This window comes from Oncorhynchus kisutch, linkage group LG27 (genome assembly GCF_002021735.2).
Source record: "Oncorhynchus kisutch isolate 150728-3 linkage group LG27, Okis_V2, whole genome shotgun sequence".
Taxonomy (NCBI): Eukaryota; Metazoa; Chordata; class Actinopteri; order Salmoniformes; family Salmonidae; genus Oncorhynchus; species Oncorhynchus kisutch.
Genome location: NC_034200.2, coordinates 14,743,847 through 14,763,561, shown reverse-complemented (window position 1 = coordinate 14,763,561; position 19,715 = coordinate 14,743,847). Strand labels below are relative to the sequence as shown.

General features: G+C 42.7%; 1 protein-coding gene across 2 annotated transcripts in view; it reads left to right on the top strand.

The window, feature by feature from the left end:
• Positions 1 to 19,715, top strand: part of LOC109871998 (arf-GAP with GTPase, ANK repeat and PH domain-containing protein 3) — a 234,263-nt gene that overhangs the window by 147,771 nt on the left and 66,777 nt on the right. For both annotated transcript variants that reach the window (XM_020463066.2, XM_031806991.1), the window contains exon 12: positions 18,952 to 19,125. In XM_020463066.2, coding sequence (XP_020318655.1) covers positions 18,952 to 19,125 — 174 coding nt within the window. The remainder of the gene's footprint in view (positions 1 to 18,951; positions 19,126 to 19,715) is intronic.

Genomic DNA, 19,715 nt, shown 5'->3' with positions numbered 1-19,715 from the left:
TAGACTATTCTGTGCTTCCAACTTTGTGGCAACAGTTTAGGGAAGGCCCTTTCCTGTTTCAGCATGACAATGCCCCCGTGCACAAAGTGAGGCCTATACAGAAATGGTTTGTCAAGGTTGGTTTGGAAGGACTTTGCTGGCCTGCACAGAGCCCTGACCTCAACCCTATCAAACAACATTTTAAGATGAATTGGAACGCCGACTGCGAGCCAGGCCTAATCGCCCAACATCAGTGCCCGGCCTCACTAATGCTCTTGTGGCTAAATAGAAGTAAGTCCCCGCAGCAATGTTCCAGCATCTAGTGGAACATCTTCCCAGAAGAGTGGAGGCTGTTATAGCGCCATAGGGGGGACCAACTCCATATTAATGCCTATGATTTTGGAATGAGATGTTCGACGAGCAAGTGACCACATACTTTTGCGCATGTAGTGCATTTTGGACAAACTGAGAAGGTAGAAGTTCCCCACTAATGACTGAAACAGGGTCAGATATTCCTCCTAACGGTCATGGCCAGGTTTGGGATTAAGGTCATCTGATTTTAGGTTTGCGGTTATAGGAACAACTTCTACCTCGAGTCAAACCGCAACCAAGCACGGTGAACGACCACAGACCAAGTCATTTGCAGGATATCAACTGAATAGCTTAAGCTAAGCAACCTGATGCCCAGTCCAACTGTATGTAAGCCTCTATCGACTTCATGTCCAGTCCAACAGACAATCAATAGAGGTTCTTCAATGGACTGAAAGAGACACCAGGGACACTAAAGTATTCATAGGAGGGGTTTCACATGAATACCATTCACTGCCCAGAGGATACAATAAAGTATGCTGTTAATAGGTGGATTTAGGTATATCATATTTATTTTGTTGCTGTAATTGTGTGAAAGCTCTTTAGATTATGGTACAGTGTCATAAAATGAGTCCCTACAAGCCAATTGTCTCAATGTATGATTTTTCATTATGCAGATGAGCCAGCACAATATAAAAACAATGATAGGATTACTGAAGGAGTGCTTGTGAGGCTATTACATTCTACCTTCAATTACTAAATAGGGAATTGATGAATGAGATCCCCCGTTAAATATAATTAATTTGTTTATAATAATTCATTTCAAAGAAAAAATAAGATTTATCCATTGAGGGACATTTTATTTTGTCCAGATGTAATAAGTTTGCTGTGACCTGAATTCCATCAGCCAAGTTTGTATGTAATGTCACTGGAACAATTATCAGGTCGGGGCTTGACTTGCGTGTCCTGCCAATACCAATGCCTTCCTTCCAGTCCACACGGGGCCTATAAATAGACTGACCGGTTGGATGGCTGTCTACGAGGGTGCCTGCTCTGCTCTACTCTGGCAGCTAGGCCCAGAGAGGCGAAGAGAAGCCAGTGATTCTATTTAGGGGTTAGGATTAAGAGTAATTAATACTAATTAGCAGAGTGGTCCCCAGAGGGGGGATAGATGGGGGGGGGGGGGGGGTAACGAGGGCATCCTCTATCGGCCGAGGAGTGGGGTCCATGTTACTGTTATGTTAATTGGAGTGTGCAGTAGTGGAAAAGACAGACCAGACAGCAGAGAACACTTGTGGCCCAGTCCTTTCTTATTTTGTTGGGTCCTGGCCAGGATTTGAAAATCAGGACCCCACTTGACCACATTAATTAGTCAAATGCTAGAGAAGATATAGGAGTTTACAGAGTGAAGGATAGGGGGTGGAGGTCAAGAGTTAACCTTCAGGATAAAAGTAGAGGAGAAAAGAGCAGAGGTGTCCCGTATCTGTAGGAGGGAGAGTTAGGGAGAGGAGAGATAGGGAGAGGAGAGTTAGGGAGAGGAGAGTTAGGGAGAGGAGAGTTAGGGAGAGGAGTGGTTCTGGGGGCCGGAAAGAGGAAAACCACAAAAAATTATTTTGTCTTTTATAATGAATTCTTATTTTTCTCTGACAATTTTACTGTATTTGCACGGGTATATACACCCCCACATTTTGCCCTCAAAACAGCCTCATTTCGTCAGGGCATGGACTCCACAGGGATACTGGCCCATGTTGACTCCAATGCTTCCCACAGTTGTGTCAAGTTGTGTGGATGTCTTTTGGGTGGTGGACCATCCTTGATACACACGGGAAACTATTGAGCGTGAAAAATCCAGCAGCGTTGCAGTTCTTGACACACTCAAACCGGTGCGCCTGGCACTTACTACCATACCCCGTTCAAAAGCACTTAAATATTTTGTCTTGCTCGTTCACCCTCTGAATGGCACACATACACAATCCATGTCTCAATTGTCTCGAGGCTTAAAAATCCTTCTTTAACTGGACTCCTCCCCTTCATCTACACTGATTGATGTGAATTTAACAAGTGACATCATAGCTTTCACCTGGATTCACCTGGTCAGCCTATGTCATGGAAAGATGTTTTGTCCACTCAGTGTAGTTTCACTCTGCTGTAAATACAGAGCTAGTAAAGGATATCTTTGTGACACCCCATTCTAGAGGTTCAATTTTTTTGGCATCCGGGAGGGGAACAATACGAGACGATTTGCGTTAATCTCCACTTAGGGGAGAAAGGTTACAAATCACAGCAGGTCTTCTCCCATTTGGAGCACCCTCTCCTCTCCTGGTGCGATCGGCGTGAGTTTGATTTCATTAGGCATGCAATTGATGAAGGGAACAAAGGGGTAATTTGTCATTCATGGCGTCTGAATCGCAACCCTGTCTTTGCCTTTGGTAATTCATTCACTTCCATGGATCTAAAGACCTTTTATAATCACAGGGGGTGGGGGGAGGAAGGGAGGGAGGGAGATAGGAGATGGAGAGAAAGAGAGTAAATGAATGAACCCATGTGTCTATGAGTGAAAGAGTGTGCAAGCTTAATTCCTTTTCCTCTCTCTGAGTGTTCAGCGGAACCGTTTTAAATATGATCCTCTCCGTTAATACGCATCCAATGGTGTCACCCACGACAGATGCATTGTATCAAAGTATTAATGAGGCCCATCAGTTTTAATCAATCGTATGGGCGGCAGAGATGTACTGTCTGTGGGGAAGGCGCAGGGAGGGGGTGGTGTGTGCCTGTGTTTTGCTCGCGGTACAACTCCTTCCTTATACATTGTAAACCACTCTTCCTCTTGCTCTGGGCTACACATACATACAGTCCAACTAGTGGGCACGGACTGACCACCACCACAACCATGGCTCTGTCTCACTGGCCACCAGCCCGGTGCGGGTGTGGAGGCTGGGGCTGGCCCCTAATGGTTCCTAAAGAGGATGAGGCTGGTTGTGGAGGGGAGGATAGTTAGATGACAGGGCTGAGCCATAAAGGGTGGTGGTGGTGGTGGCGGGTGGGCGGTCAGACAGGCGGTGTTAGTGAGTAGTGATAGTGATGGTAGTGGTGGTGGATTGCACGGCCACAGCCGTTGATGATGTGCTGCTTCTCTCCTTCCTCCCTCCCTCCCTCCCTCCTTCGGTCCCCCACATTAGCATTAATGCCTCGTTATCCTTCTACTTGTACATAATGGCAACAACTCCCTGGTTGGGTCAGGCCTCGGCGTCACGACTCATCAGCCCTCTGAGGGCATGCATGGTCGCGCCGGCCCAAAGAGAAATGAGAGTCAAGACGACATTACCGCTACCGCCGCTCTGTAGCTACTCGCTAATCCATCGCTTCTACTTAGCTAACAGCCACAGCAAGAGCCAGCCCTGCTGCTGCTGCTCCTATTCAGCATGGAAACCACTCCTTTTCTCTCTCTCCTACACACTTATATTTGTGAAACGAACATGTCAAATGAACATATTTCTATAATTGTTTTAAATGCCGGTATAGGCCTACATGATCGCTGTCGAGTTTTTGGACATTTCTATTAACTTTCAGGTGTTTACTAGCAATCTTATGCTGCTTTCACATAGAATTGATTAATTGATTTTGCCTGTAAAAAAAAAAAGTGTAGTGTGAATAGTGGTTGTTGTGGTGTGCCGATGTGGTTGGCCGTCTATATTAATAAATCCATTATTCATTCATCTATGCAGGTCCTAAGAAATATTCTAGAACGAATCAAATGTATTTTCAAATAGAATGGCATATTTTGAGTTGAAATTATTTTACGTCCAAATGAATTCAATCAATAGTTCATTATTTTGTTCATTAACCCTTTGACACGTACCACCAAACGGGTTTGATCATTCTACATTGGTCCTTGCAGCTTACGCTCAAACCGGTGTGATTAGAGCGCTTATTTAGAACATCCAGCGCTAGAGCTAGCCACACCGTTTTTTTTTCACAGAAACATGTTGCACAAACACAGTCGTTACAAAGTTATGTCCTGAATGTGACCAGTTTATTTTTGGATGCAATGTTCAGACATACATAGAAGTAGAGACAGCATAACACAATCATCCGAACCGGAAAATGTAGGCTACATAGGTCCTAGCGCTAACTGAGGAAAGATTGACATAACACCAGCAGTCATATTTAGCTAACTCTCGGCTGACAGAAACCACAATATGAATGATCGAACAGCAATTACTATGTACAATTCATCACATCATGGGTGAGCTCATCATTGCTTGAAATAATTGAGTAAAACACTTTTTTTTTAAATCTAAAGTAATCCATCCGATTATGAGTAGTTTCTGCGCACCACCATGTTTGTTTTTTCGCGTCAACCAAAGATGAGAAGTGGAGACTAGATGAGTTTGGTCTGTTTGCAGTATGCATGTTGAAGGGGTTCTGTCGTCTACGATCATTCACTTCCCTTCATTCACTTCCGCCATTCCTTCACCTCATTATAACATCTTTGGTCTGACAGATGTTTACGTGACACCCAGAATTCATTGTATAATGTCAACAAACATGGCGCCACACATAGCTGGCAAATAGCTAAGCATCATAATCAGTACAGCCTTCAAAAAATGATTTCACAAACATTCATAGTGTAACGGTTTTCTAGGTGTGAAGGAGAGTCGGACCAAAATGCGGCGTGTAGATTGCGATCCATGTTTAATGAACAAACGTAAAACACGAATCAATATTCAACACTACAAAACAAAGAACATAACGAAAACCGAAACAGCCTATACTAGTGTAAACTAACACAAAGACAGGAACAAGGACACTAAGGACAATCACCCACAAAACCCAACACAAAACAGGCTACCTAAATATGGTTCCCAATCAGAGACAATGACTAACACCTGCCTCTGATTGAGAACCATATCAGGCCAAACATAGAAATAGACAAACCAGACACACAACATAGAATGCCCACCCAGCTCACGTCCTGACCAACACTAAAACAAGGAAAACACATACGAACGATGGTCAGAACGTGACACATAGGTGTCCATTACAATCAGAATGCATTATTTGTCACCAGTACTTGAAAACATGTGAATAAAACTGTAAATACTTGATGCTACATAAATACATACATACTGTATGCTACAGTAGACACAACAACAAAATACAGAAAATAAGGCACTTACTTTGATAGGAACGCACACATGTTCAAAGTTATTATTTGAAAGTTTAAAAAATAATGAAGGCAATGTGAGCATCAGACAGAAAATGTGCTACGAGGAAAACGTTTGTGCAAGACTGCGCAAATGTCTGCATACTTGATCTGCGGAAACATTGGGGAAGTGCTTTGGCTCACCTCAAAGAGAGAAGTTTGTCCCGCTCAGTAAAACTGAAATTGTCCGCAACAGTGAAATGGGCTACTTCTATGTGAATTAATGAGGAGGTGGAACACAACTCAATTCCAACTGTTGTTAGAAAATAAAACTTGAAATTGACAAGTTGAAACAGCCTATAGATTAATAGCAGACAGCACTGTCCTGTTACGTAACAATCACATTTTGGAACAGTGAGTGCATTCTGACATCACGTGCATAAAACAACTCACACTGGGGCGACCGTTAGAGATATTTGGAACTCATGCATGAAAAGGTTTAAACAGACAAGACACACTTACCCCGATCACAGTCAACTCACATATATTTTGAAGTAAGAATATAATGGAATACACATTTATTTTCCCACACAACTTGTGTCACGGGAACGTGTGGTACGGCTGTCACCCCTTCGGGTTTTTGGAGTTGCCTATACTCGATCAAGCAAAAATAATAGTCCTACACTTGATTTGGGCTACAATATTGCTAGCTAAATGTTTCTGGTTAATGATAGATGAGCAAACTAAATTTGTAATAGATGAGCTATACCACCTCCACTTATTTCCCCAGCCAGAAACCAGTTAACCAAATCGCTATACAGAGGGTGATTCAGTGAAACAAAATCACATTGATGGAGACCAGTCAGTAAAGTCACAGGCTTTTGTTCGGGAGTAGGCCTAGTCTACTAAATAATCCACTTGTTAAACTACATAACATGCTATCAAAATGCTGTAATAAAATAGCCAACCAGACAAGATGATCACAAGCAGCACTCGCCTCAACTTAGCTAACCGTACCCCATTGTAGCCTAATACAAACAGCGATTCAGTGAAAACAAAAATCTGACATTGATAGATTTATCAAGAGGAGACCACACGCTTCTCTCAAAGCAGCACGATGGCGTGCTGTCCTAATCAAAACGGTGATGAAACTATCATCTAGGTGACCACAGGTGGGTAGGCTATTGCTTCAAATTTATTTCAACGATTGGATGACTTTGGGAGGTTCAGTAAGCAACAATTTGATACATGCCTTCAAATGCATTAGCCTACTTTATTCCAATATTTTCGTCATTCCGTGATATTTATTCCCACAGTAATTATTTTTGGATGCATCCAATTATGGTTAAGAAAACAGTGCATGCTTATTGGGGTTCTATGCAAAAATATGTGAGAAGTGGCATGCCTTGCAAAATGTAGAACTGGGAAGGAGGATGGTTACTGGCGCTGCTTAGCAACCATGAAGAGATTAAGAGCATAGAGCGTGCCAGTGCTTGAAAATTAAATACAGGAAGATCTCATTTACATAAGTAGTCACACCCCTGAGTCAATACTTTGTAGAAGCACCTTTGGCAGTTTTTTTTGTTTTTTTATTTCACCTTTATTTAACCAGGTAGGCTAGTTGAGAACACCTTTATTTAACCAGGTAGGCTAGTTGAGAACACCTTTATTTAACCAGGTAGGCTAGTTGAGAACACCTTTATTTAACCAGGTAGGCTAGTTGAGAACAAGTTCTCATTTGCAACTGCGACCTGGCCAAGATAAAGCATAGCAGTGTGAGCAGACAACAAAGAGTTACACATGGAGTAAACAATTAACAAGTCAATAACACAGTAGAAAACAAAGGGGGAGTCTATATACAATGTGTGCAAAAGGCATGAGGTAGGCAAATAATTACAATTTTGCAGATTAACACTGGAGTGATGAATGATCAGATGGTCATGTACAGGTAGAGATATTGGTGTGCAAAAGAGCAGAAAAGTAAATAAATAAAAACAGTATGGGGATGAGGTAGGTGAAAAAGGGTGGGCTATTTACCAATAGACTATGTACAGCTGCAGCGATCGGTTAGCTGCTCAGATAGCTGATGTTTGAAGTTGGTGAGGGAGATAAAAGTCTCCAACTTCAGCGATTTTTGCAATTCGTTCCAGTCACAGGCAGCAGAGTACTGGAACGAAAGGCGGCCAAATGAGGTGTTGGCTTTAGGGATGATCAGTGAGATACACCTGCTGGAGCGCGTGCTACGGATGGGTGTTGCCATCGTGACCAGTGAGCTGAGATAAGGCGGAGCTTTACCTAGCATGGACTTGTAGATGGCCTGGAGCCAGTGGGTCTGGCGACGAATATGTAGCGTGGGCCAGCCGACTAGAGCATACAAGTCGCAGTGGTGGGTGGTATAAGGTACTTTAGTGACAAAACGGATGGCACTGTGATAGACTGCATCCAGTTTGCTGAGTAGAGTGTTGGAAGCCATTTTGTAGATGACATCGCCGAAGTCGAGGATCGGTAGGATAGTCAGTTTTACTAGGGTAAGCTTGGCGGCGTGAGTGAAGGAGGCTTTGTTGCGGAATAGAAAGCCGACTCTTGATTTGATTTTCGATTGGAGATGTTTGATATGAGTCTGGAAGGAGAGTTTGCAGTCTAGCCAGACACCTAGGTACTTATAGACGTCCACATATTCTAGGTCGGAACCATCCAGGGTGGTGATGCTAGTCGGGCATGCGGGTGCAGGCAGCGACCGGTTGAAAAGCATGTATTTGGTTTTACTAGTGTTTAAGAGCAGTTGGAGGCCACGGAAGGAGTGTTGTATGGCATTGAAGCTTGTTTGGAGGTTAGATAGCACAGTGTCCAAAGACGGGCCGAAAGTATATAGAATGGTGTCGTCTGCGTAGAGGTGGATCAGGGAGTCGCCCGCAGCAAGAGCAACATCATTGATATACACAGAGAAAAGAGTCGGCCCGAGAATTGAACCCTGTGGCACCCCCATAGAGACTGCCAGAGGACCGGACAGCATGCCCTCCGATTTGACACACTGAACTCTGTCTGCAAAGTAATTGATGAACCAGGCAAGGCAGTCATCCGAAAAACCGAGGCTACTGAGTCTGCCGATAAGAATATGGTGATTGACAGAGTCGAAAGCCTTGGCAAGGTCGATGAAGACGGCTGCACAGTACTGTCTTTTATCGATGGCGGTTATGATATCGTTTAGTACCTTGAGTGTGGCTGAGGTGCTCCCATGACCCGCTCGGAAACCAGATTGCACAGCGGAGAAGGTACGGTGGGATTCGAGATGGTCAGTGACCTGTTTGTTGACTTGGCTTTCGAAGACCTTAGATAGGCAGGGCAGGATGGATATAGGTCTGTAACAGTTTGGGTCCAGGGTGTCTCCCCCTTTGAAGAGGGGGATGACTGCGGCAGCTTTCCAATCCTTGGGGATCTCAGACGATATGAAAGAGAGGTTGAACAGGCTGGTAATAGGGGTTGCGACAATGGTGGCAGATAGTTTCAGAAATAGAGGGTCCAGATTGTCAAGCCCAGCTGATTTGTACGGGTCCAGGTTTTGCAGCTCTTTCAGAACATCTGCTATCTGGATTTGGGTAAAGGAGAACCTGGAGAGGCTTGGGCGAGGAGCTGCGGGGGGGGCGGAGCTGTTGGCCGAGGTTGAAGTAGCCAGGCGGAAGGCATGGCCAGCCGTTGAGAAATGCTTATTGAAGTTTTCGATAATCATGGATTTATCAGTGGTGACCGTGTTACCTAGCCTCAGTGCAGTGGGCAGCTGGGAGGAGGTGCTCTTGTTCTCCATGGACTTCACAGTGTCCCAGAACTTTTTGGAGTTGGAGCTACAGGATGCAAACTTCTGCCTGAAGAAGCTGGCCTTAGCTTTCCTGACTGACTGCGTGTATTGGTTCCGGACTTCCCTGAACAGTTGCATATCACGGGGACTATTCGATGCTATTGCAGTCCGCCACAGGATGGGGACTATTCGATGCTATTGCAGTCCGCCACAGGATGTTTTTGTGCTGGTCGAGGGCAGTCAGGTCTGGGGTGAACCAAGGGCTGTATCTGTTCTTAGTTCTGCATTTTTTGAACGGAGCATGCTTATCTAAAATGGTGAGGAAGTTACTTTTAAAGAATGACCAGGCATCCTCAACTGACGGGATGAGGTCAATGTCCTTCCAGGATACCCGGGCCAGGTCGATAAGAAAGGCCTGCTCACAGAAGTGTTTTAGGGAGCGTTTGACAGTGATGAGGGGTGGTCGTTTGACTGCGGCTCCGTAGCGGATACAGGCAATGAGGCAGTGATCGCTGAGATCCTGGTTGAAGACAGCGGAGGTGTATTTGGAGGGCCAGTTGGTCAGGATGACGTCTATGAGGGTGCCCTTGTTTACAGAGTTAGGGTTGTACCTGGTGGGTTCCTTGATGATTTGTGTGAGATTGAGGGCATCTAGCTTAGATTGTAGGACTGGCGGGGTGTTAAGCATATCCCAGTTTAGGTCACCTAACAGAACAAACTCTGAAGCTAGATGGGGGGCAATCAATTCACAAATGGTGTCCAGGGCACAGCTGGGAGCTGAGGGGGGTCGGTAGCAGGCGGCAACCGTGAGAGACTTATTTCTGGAGAGAGTAATTTTCAAAATTAGTAGTTCGAACTGTTTGGGTATGGACCTGGAAAGTATGACATTACTTTGCAGGCTATCTCTGCAGTAAACTGCAACTCTTCCCCCTTTGGCAGTTCTATCTTGACGGAAGATGTTATAGTTGGGTATGGAAATCTCTGAATTTTTGGTGGCCTTCCTGAGCCAGGATTCAGACACAGCAAGGACATCAGGGTTAGCAGAGTGTGCTAAAGCAGTGAGTAAAACAAACTTAGGGAGGAGGCTTCTGATGTTGACATGCATGAAACCAAGGCTTTTTCGATCACAGAAGTCAATAAATGAGGGTGCCTGGGGACATGCAGGGCCTGGGTTTACCTCCACATCACCCGCGGAACAGAGAAGGAGTAGTATGAGGGTGCGGCTAAAGGCTATCAAAACTGGTCGCCTAGAGCGTTGGGGACAGAGATTAAGAGGAGCAGGTTTCTGGGCATGGTAGAATATATTCAGGGCATAATGCGCAGACAGGGGTATGGTGGGGTGCGGGTACAGCGGAGGTAAGCCCAGGCACTGGGTGATGATGAGAGAGGTTGTATCTCTGGACATGCTGGTAGTAATGGGTGAGGTCACCGCATGTGTGGGAGGTGGGACAAAGGAGTTATCAGGGGTATGAAGAGTGGAACTAGGGGCTCCATTGTGAACTAAAACTATGATAACTAACCTGAACAACAGTATACAAGGCATATTGACATTTGAGAGAGACATACAGCGAGGCATACAGTAATCACAGGTGTTGAATTGGGAAAGCTAGCTAAAACAGTAGGTGAGACAACAGCTAATCAGCTAGCACAACAACAGCAGGTAAAATGGCGTAGACTAGGCAACGGGGCCAACAGATAAAACAAACAAGCAGAATGGAGTACCGTGATTAATGGACAGTCCAGCGTGCATCAGCTATGTAGCCAAGAGGTCAGTGTCCAGGGGGCAGCGGTGGATGGGGCAGGGAAGCTGGACTGGCGAGTGTTATCCAGGTAAAAAAAAAACTAACAATGACTAAATAGCTTGTAGCTAGTTAGCTGGTTAGCTTCTGGAGGTTCTTGAGTGTGTTCTAAAAATAAATAAAAAATAATAGCGTGATTACAGCTGTGAGTTTTTTTTGTTGATAAGTCTCTAAGAGCTTTGCAAACCTGGATTGTACAATATTTGCCCATTTGTATTATTTTTCAAATTCATCTAGCTCTGTCAAGCTCAAGTTGATTGTTAATGATTGCTAGACAACCATTTAAGTCTTGCAGTAGATGTTGAAGCTTATTTAAGTCAAAACTGTAACTAGGCCACTCAGGAACATTCAATGTCGTCTTGGTAAGCAACTTGGTAGATTTGGCCATGAGTTTTAGGTTACTGTCCTGTTGCAAGGTGAATTCGTCTCCCAGTGTCTGTTGGCAAGCAGACTGAACCAGGTTTTCGTCTAGGAATTTGCCTGTAGGCTACATGGCTGTCCTTATCATTGCTTTCTGAATGTTCGTGTGTTGTGTCAGTATATAGTTGTATTTTGATTCTTTTTTATCCCAAAATATTCTCTAGTCTTTGCCGATGACAAGTATACACATAACATGATGCAGCCACTAACATGCTTGAAAATATGGAGACTGGTACTCAGTTATGTGCTATGTTTGGGGCAAATCCAACACAACTCTTTGTATTCAGGACAAAAAGTTCAGTTCTTTGCACCATTCTTTTCAGTATTACCTAATATTTTTATTCTGTACAAGCTTCCTTATTTTCACTCTGCCATTTAGGTTGGTATTGTGGAGTAGCTATAATGTTGTTGATCCATCCTCAGTTTTCTCATATCACAATCATTCAACTCTTAACTGTTTGAAATCTCCAGCAACTGAGTTAGGAAGGACGCCTGTATCTTTGTAGTGACTGGATATATTGATACACCATCCAAAGCCTAATTAATAACTTCACCATGCTTCAAGGGATATTCAGCTTCTGTTATATTTTTACACATCTACCAATTGGTGTCTTTCTTTGAGAGGCATTGAAAAACCTCCCTGGTCTTTTTGGTTGAATCTGTGCATGAAATTCAATACTTGATTGAGGGGCTTGCCATAACAAAGGGGTTGAATATTTATTGAATCAAGACATTTCAGCTTTACATTTTTTATTAATTTAATGAAAATGAGACAAACAATATTCCACCTTGACATTATGGGGCATTGTGTGTAGATCAGTGACACAAAATCTCAATTGAATCCATTTTAAATTCAGGTTGTAACACAACAGAATGTTGGAAAAGTCAAAGGGTGTGAATTCTTTCGGAAGGCAATGTACCTTGTGTAAATTCCGCCTATATAAATAGCCAGTTGAATAGCTTTGACAGGTAATTGGTGTGTGATTGTCTCAGGATGGTGCTGTATTTCATTACTACAAACACTTACCTCCAGACATTTACCAATGGAGAATGGATGGCTGGAAACAGTGCCCGGGGCAATAAAAGTTAGGTAGGTTCACCCACAATGTGCTACAGTACATGTCTGAGACAGAATGACAAAATGAACATGGAGATATGCTGTATTGTTTCTTGACGTGGAGGTGGAATACCCCATTGGTTCTTGACGTGGAGGTGGAATACCCCATTGGTTCTTGACGTGGAGGTGGAATACCCCATTGGTTCTTGACGTGGAGGTGGAATACCCCATTGGTTCTTGACGTGGAGGTGGAATACCCCATTGGTTCTTGCCGTGGAGGTGGAATACCCCATTGGTTCTTGACGTGGAGGTGGAATACCCCATTGGTTCTTGACGTGGAGGTAGAATACCCCATTGGTTCTTGACGTGGAGGTGGAATACCCCATTGGTTCTTGACGTGGAGGTGGAATACCCCATTGGTTCTTGACGCGGAGGTGGAATACCCCATTGTTTCTTGACGTGGAGGTGGAATACCCCATTGGTTCTTGACGTGGAGGTGGAATACCCCATTGTTTCTTGACGTGGAGGTGGAATACCCCATTGGTTCTTGACGTGGAGGTGGAATACCCCATTGGTTCTTGCCGTGGAGGTGGAATACCCCATTGGTTCTTGACGTGGAGGTGGAATACCCCATTGGTTCTTGACGTGGAGGTAGAATACCCCATTGGTTCTTGACGCGGAGGTGGAATACCCCATTGGTTCTTGACGTGGAGGTGGAATACCCCATTGGTTCTTGACGCGGAGGTGGAATACCCCATTGTTTCTTGACGTGGAGGTGGAATACCCCATTGGTTCTTGACGTGGAGGTGGAATACCCCATTGTTTCTTGACGTGGAGGTGGAATACCCCATTGGTTCTTGACGTGGAGGTGGAATAACCCATTGTTTCTTGACATGGAGGTGGAATACCCCATTGTTTCTTGACGTGGAGGTGGAATACCCCATTGCCAATCAGGAAATGTGTATGGTGTTAGAAAGTAGAATGTTCTAACATGGATACAGAGTGCACCATTTTTTACATTCATAACAACATCACCAGAACCACAGAAACTGATTAACAAGGCAAAAGTACTTCTGCTAGGATTTTGATGTTTTCATTAGATATTTTCTTAGTGATAGTACACAGGCCAACAACACATTCTAACAAGTAGTATGACTCTTGGCCTTCCAAAAGGGGACTTTCTCCCCCCGCTAAATAAATACACAAACCCTGCTTGGATTCATATTTAAAATTCAAGTAACAATCATGTCTAATTGTCAAATGTGATGCTAATGATTAATGAATTAAACATGTATTCATCAATTAGTCCCCACAGAGTATACCTAGACCATTCCTGCATAAAGCAGCGGATAATGTAATTACACTGGAGCTATAATCAGCTGGTCGCCTCAGGGGAGAACTCTTCTCTATCTGCCCCATAGAAATAGTATTAGCACACCTATTAGACTACAGTATCATGTCTTGTCAAAATATCAAAGGTTGTAAATGTTGTTTTTCTGTTCTGCTTTAAAGATGCACTATGCAGATATCGCTCTGCCATTTTCTGGTTGCAAAAATTAGAATAGTTTGCATCATTTCAGTTTATTGGAGAAGACAAGCAAGTACAAAATAGTGTAGAGAATCATTGTACTTTCTAAACCGCTGTGAAATATCTTTTCCATTACCAAAAATATTGTATTTTCAGCTGTTTGATGCAAAAACTGAACATGAAAACAGGAACCATAGAAATAACACACTTAGAACAGATCTAGCACTTTTTAGATTTGTTTTCAATGAGAATGACAGATCTTTAACTCACATTTCTATGCGAATTTAGTCATGTCGCCCAAAAAGTTAACTTCAGATTTAAAATTGTCAATCATCCCAGCAAACCAAAATTGGTTTTGTGAAAGTTCCAAGAACATTCGTTAGGTTACGGCAAATGTTCTCATAACACAAAAAAATTTCCACTTGTGCTGATGGTTATACAGTGTTTGTATAAAACATTTGCCTGACGTTGCAAGAACATTCCCAGAACACATTTAGTCTGTTCTTTAAAGGTTCCCATAATGTTTCATTAGGTTGTGGGAACAGTCTGGTGGGAAGATATGTTCCCAAAACACAAAAACTGTTCAGATGTGCTGATTATTACAAATCTGCTATTTGTTTGCGAAAACATTTGTTTCTAGAATGTTCCCATAACACATTTTTTTAATGTCATTTAAAGGTTTGTAAGACATTTCTTTAGGTTCCCACAACACAAAATCTGTCCAGTTGTGATGACATTCTTGCAATGTTTGTATCCGGGTGCACAAAACATTCCCTCAATGTTCTTAGAATGTTATTCCTATGTTCCCAGAATGTTATTTCTATTTTTTGTTTTGAACAGTCCACGGAGGTTCCCTTAATGTGTTAGGGATATCTTACCGTTGAGGAAGTTAGTTGTACAACACTCCATGTACTGTAGAAACATATATGGCAATTATTTGGAATTGCATGCCATTTTATTAGACATTTATTGTACATTCCTGTGCCACTGGGATGGGAAATAACACCAAAATAAATGTGTTGCTTCATAGCCTTTGTCTTTCAAAAGGTAGGATAACTAAATCTAGAAAAACAAGTATCCTCTATTGTTGCTTACCCTACCAATCCTGTTTACAGTGTATACTGTACAGTTGTGAGGTTTTGACTATTATTTTCCCGACAAACTTGATTTCAGAAATCATATTAAATGATTGCTTGGCAGATTGCGGTAAGGTGTACATACATGTGCATATGTACTAAGACATACATTGCTGTGAAAAAGTATTTGCCCCCTTTTCAAATTTTCTCTACTTTTGAATATTTTTTGATACTGAATGTTATCAGATCTTCAACCAAAACCTGATATTAAATAAAGGGAACCTGAGTGAACAAATAAGACAACAATTGCATACTTATTTCATTTATTGCATAAATTAAGTTATGCAACCCCCACTGCCCCTGTCTGAAAAGTAATCCCCCCCCCCCTTACACTCAATAAATTCAAAGGAATTTGATGTATACCATTTCCTTTTTCCTTTTACTCAAGTATGACAATTGACTGATTTTTCTACCACTTAAGTACTTAAGTACATTTAACACCAGATACTTTTAGACTTAATGTTTTTTTCAGAACCAATTTAATTGAATCCAGACATGATTGCTGAAAAATGTTTAGGGAACGTTATTGGAACAATCATTTCATAACATCACATTGTAACTTTTATAAGAGTAACGGGGAAAGTTTCCCTGCATAGAGATCCTACAAAATCTATGCTTCCCTGCTTGTTGATATAGGTGTCTCGGATGACATCTCCATTAATGTTATCGGAACATTCCAGTAATGTTTTCTCAGAACCAATTGAATTGAATCCAGACATTAATGATTAGGGAACGTTATTGGAACAATCATGTCATAATGTCACACTATAACTTAATGAGAGCATTGTGGGAATATTTCCTACTTGTTGTTATGGGCGTTTTTTAAAATAATATCTCCATCAACATTAGCAGAATGTTCCCGTAATGTTTTCTCAGAACCATTTCGATTGCTCTCACAGTATGTTCTAAAAACATTACTGCTATATTGTGTTATTAAAATACTTGGAAACCTAATGAGAATGTGTGGGGAATGTTCTGTGGTGGATGTTATAGATGCTGTGCACATAACATTCCAAGAATCTGTCATTTTAAAAATGTATGTATGGGAAAAAAAAACATTTTGTTAATCAAAAACATTCTTGGGATGTTAGGGAGGTGACCAAGAACCCGATGGTCACTCTGATGGAGCTATATAGTTCCTCTGTGGAGATGAGAGAGCCTTCCAAAAGGACAACCATCTCTGCAGCACTCCACCAATCAGGCCTTCGTGGTAGAGTGGCCAGACGGAAGCCACTCCTCAGCAAAAGGCACATGACAGCCCGCTTGGAGTTTGCCAAAAGGCACCTAAAGGACTCTGACCATGAGAAACAAGATTCTCTGGTTTGATGAAACCAAGATTGAACTCTATGGCCTGAATGCCAAGTGTCATGTCTGGACTAAACCTGGCAGCACCCCTACGGTGAAGCATGGTGGTGGCAGCATCATGCTGCGGGGATGTTATTGAGCGGCAGGGACTGGGAGACTAGTCAGGATCGAGGGAAAGATTAACGGAGCAAAGTAAAGAGAGACCCTTGATGAAAACCTGCTCCAGAGCACTCAGGACCTCAGACTGGGGCGGAGGTTCACCCTCCAACAGGGTAATGACCCTAAGCACACAGCCAAGACAACGCAGGAGTGGCTTTGGCACAAATCTCTGAATGTCCGTGAGTAGCTCAGCTGGATCCCGGACTTGAACCTGATCTAACATCTCTGGAGAGACCTGAAAATAGCTGTGCAGCAACACTCCCCATCCAATTGGCAGAGCGTGAGAGGATCTGCAAAGAAAAATGGGGAAAACTCCCCAAATACAGGTGTGCCAAGCTTGTAGCCTCATACCCAAGAAGACTTCAGGCTGTGATCACTGCTTCAACAAAGTACTGAGTACTTATGCAAATGTAATATTTAAAAAATATATATATATACACTTGTACAATATTATATTTTTGCTTTGTCATTATGGAGTATTATGTGTAGATTTGATTAGGAAAATAAACTATTTTGTCCATTTTTGAATAATGCTGTAACGTAACAATGTGGTAAAAGTGAAGGGGTCTGAATATTTTCAGAATGCACTGTATATTAAATATACTAATAATACTAAGCACTGTTCGATGATGGCACCATTTTCCAGGCAAATTTTAAGGCATTTTGTTCTAATCTGTTGTAATCTGTTCTATCCCGTTCACTAAATGTGATGATTTTTCACTCACTTACAGTCTAGAAAGTTACTTTTTTTTTTATAAATGTTTCCTGGGGTTCGACCTCCCCTTCCTCTCTTTCTTCTCTCCAATGCCCTGATTTGGGGATGCTAATTCAGCCAGCACTCCCCAGCATGGTTCCCCCTCTCTACTCCCTTCTTTCGCTGCAATCCCTCCCTCCCCTCTGAGACCTGAAGATAAATATTCCCGGGCCCAACAAGATAAACACTGATACTAATTAGACATGATTATGTGAATTTGATACACTTATTACTCCCGCTAATGAGAAGGACGTATTATCCTAACAAGAGCGCAGCGCCGCTTAGTTTACTTTACACACGGCACACATTACAGTATATCTAGCAACTGTTGTTGTTGTTAAACCTCAATCAAACATTGTTTTAAAAAAATATATAAAGTCTTGTAATTGTGAAATAAAAAGGCCCTGCCGTGTGTGCTGTTTGTCAGTCATCTTATTACAATTAATTTAAAAAATATAGGACTTTTACCGAAACAAAGTTTTTGACTGCTATAAGTCTTTGCTTTGAGTAGATTAAGTCTGTTGCTAAATTATTGCTTCTAGTCTATCATTTTTTGGGGAGAATATCCAGCGGAGATTGTAGTATACTTGATTACTCTCTTTGTTTTTTGTACAGCCTCAGGAGTAGGTTGTAATTGTTACACTTTCACTCTATTATCTCTAGTTGGGCTTCATGTGTGGTAACAAACTCTCATGGGCAACTTTTATAGTATGTATTTATTTATTGCACCTCTGACAATAAAAACCCATACTTGATAAGGCTGTTGATTTACTGATGAATACCATGTAGATAATTTACCTAATCAACCAAGGAGGACTTATTTTGGTTAGTGAATTAGTGTCGGGAATAGTTAATCAATTAAGTTTTAATTGACATCATTTTGTTGCAAAAGAAAATCATTATTATAAGCTTAATTTAATAAATGTAATAAAAAATAAATATATATACACTCTAGATGAAAATATGCATTCTGTGGAACTATAGCTATAACTGTAGAAGAAGTCAAGTCAGGATCTATTGTGTTGTGTGGCTGTGGAGACTGGAACAGGAGGGAAGGACCCCACACTGCGCTGCCTATCCCATGAATTAGTAAAGGGAGGCAGGCAGGGAGGCATCCGTGGCTTGCTTGATTGGAAGTCGGTGAGAAAGAGGGGACCTGCCTGCCGACGGCGGGAGAGATGGATGTGGCAGTCAGAAGGATGAGGCGAGATAATTAGCGATCAGTGTATCTTGTTAATTAAGGGCTAATTAGAGACCGAGGCAGAGGGAGAGGGGGAGATGAGGGGAGGCAGACGGGTTAGGAGGGTTTACACATGTAACACAGAGAAAGAACACAAGGAAGGTGGCGGCAGCATTGTGCAACTTTACTATGCTGGATCATAGCTTTCACCTGGACTCACCTTGTCGGTCTGTGTCATGCTTTATCCACTCAGTGTATGTGGCTTGTTTGATGCAACATACACTTGGATTTACAAAAGAGACTTCTAACTTCAGTGAAATGCACCTCCATGTACAGGTATGCATTACATTATTTTAAATTCTCTTTCTCTCTCCCTTTCTCTCCAGGTGCGCCCCATTCTAACAGCAATACATCCCTCCAGTCAGAGCGTTCGGTCAGCGGAGGAGGCCTGGTGGGCTTCGGTGGCAGTAAGGACAGCATGCACCAACGCTCCTTCTCTGTTTCCAGTGCCGACCAATGGAACGAGGCCGTCATCAACACCAGTGCAAGCACCGGGGCCGGTGAGACTGACGAGCACCCCCCCCCCCTGCCCTCTTCCTCCATCCATTCTATCTTCCTCCTCTCCACTCCCATTACTTTCTCAATGAAGTCTCAGCCATTCAATGTAATTGAAATAGACAGACACACAATGAACAATAGAAAACATCCAGAACAGATCTGGTGCAGTCATATCAGTGTTGGTACAACAGCTGTGCTCGGGGTCGAATTCATTAGGCCACACTGTAGCAAAATGTTTTACACTGTTGCAAAATGTTTTGCAACAGAAACATTTCTTATTGGGCAAGTTCAGGTAGTCCCTCCTTGTTTCAATCAGTTTTCGTCCGTTTGGTGCCTAATAAATAGGACCTGGAATTGGTGGAATATAACAAAGCTTGTTTTCGTAATGAGGTGATCAGGGCTTTGGGCGCTGTGACTTTTTCGCATATTGTTATCTGACAGAAGCGAAAGACGACGGCGGAAGAGAGGAAGTGAGCGAAGGTTATTTGCCATCCCGGCACCCTCACTCCGCTCCCTCCCCATCATAGAGCCTTGTCAGCGCACTTGAGTGAAGTAAAATAATATATTCGCTATGCGTGTCGGCTCCTCTCTC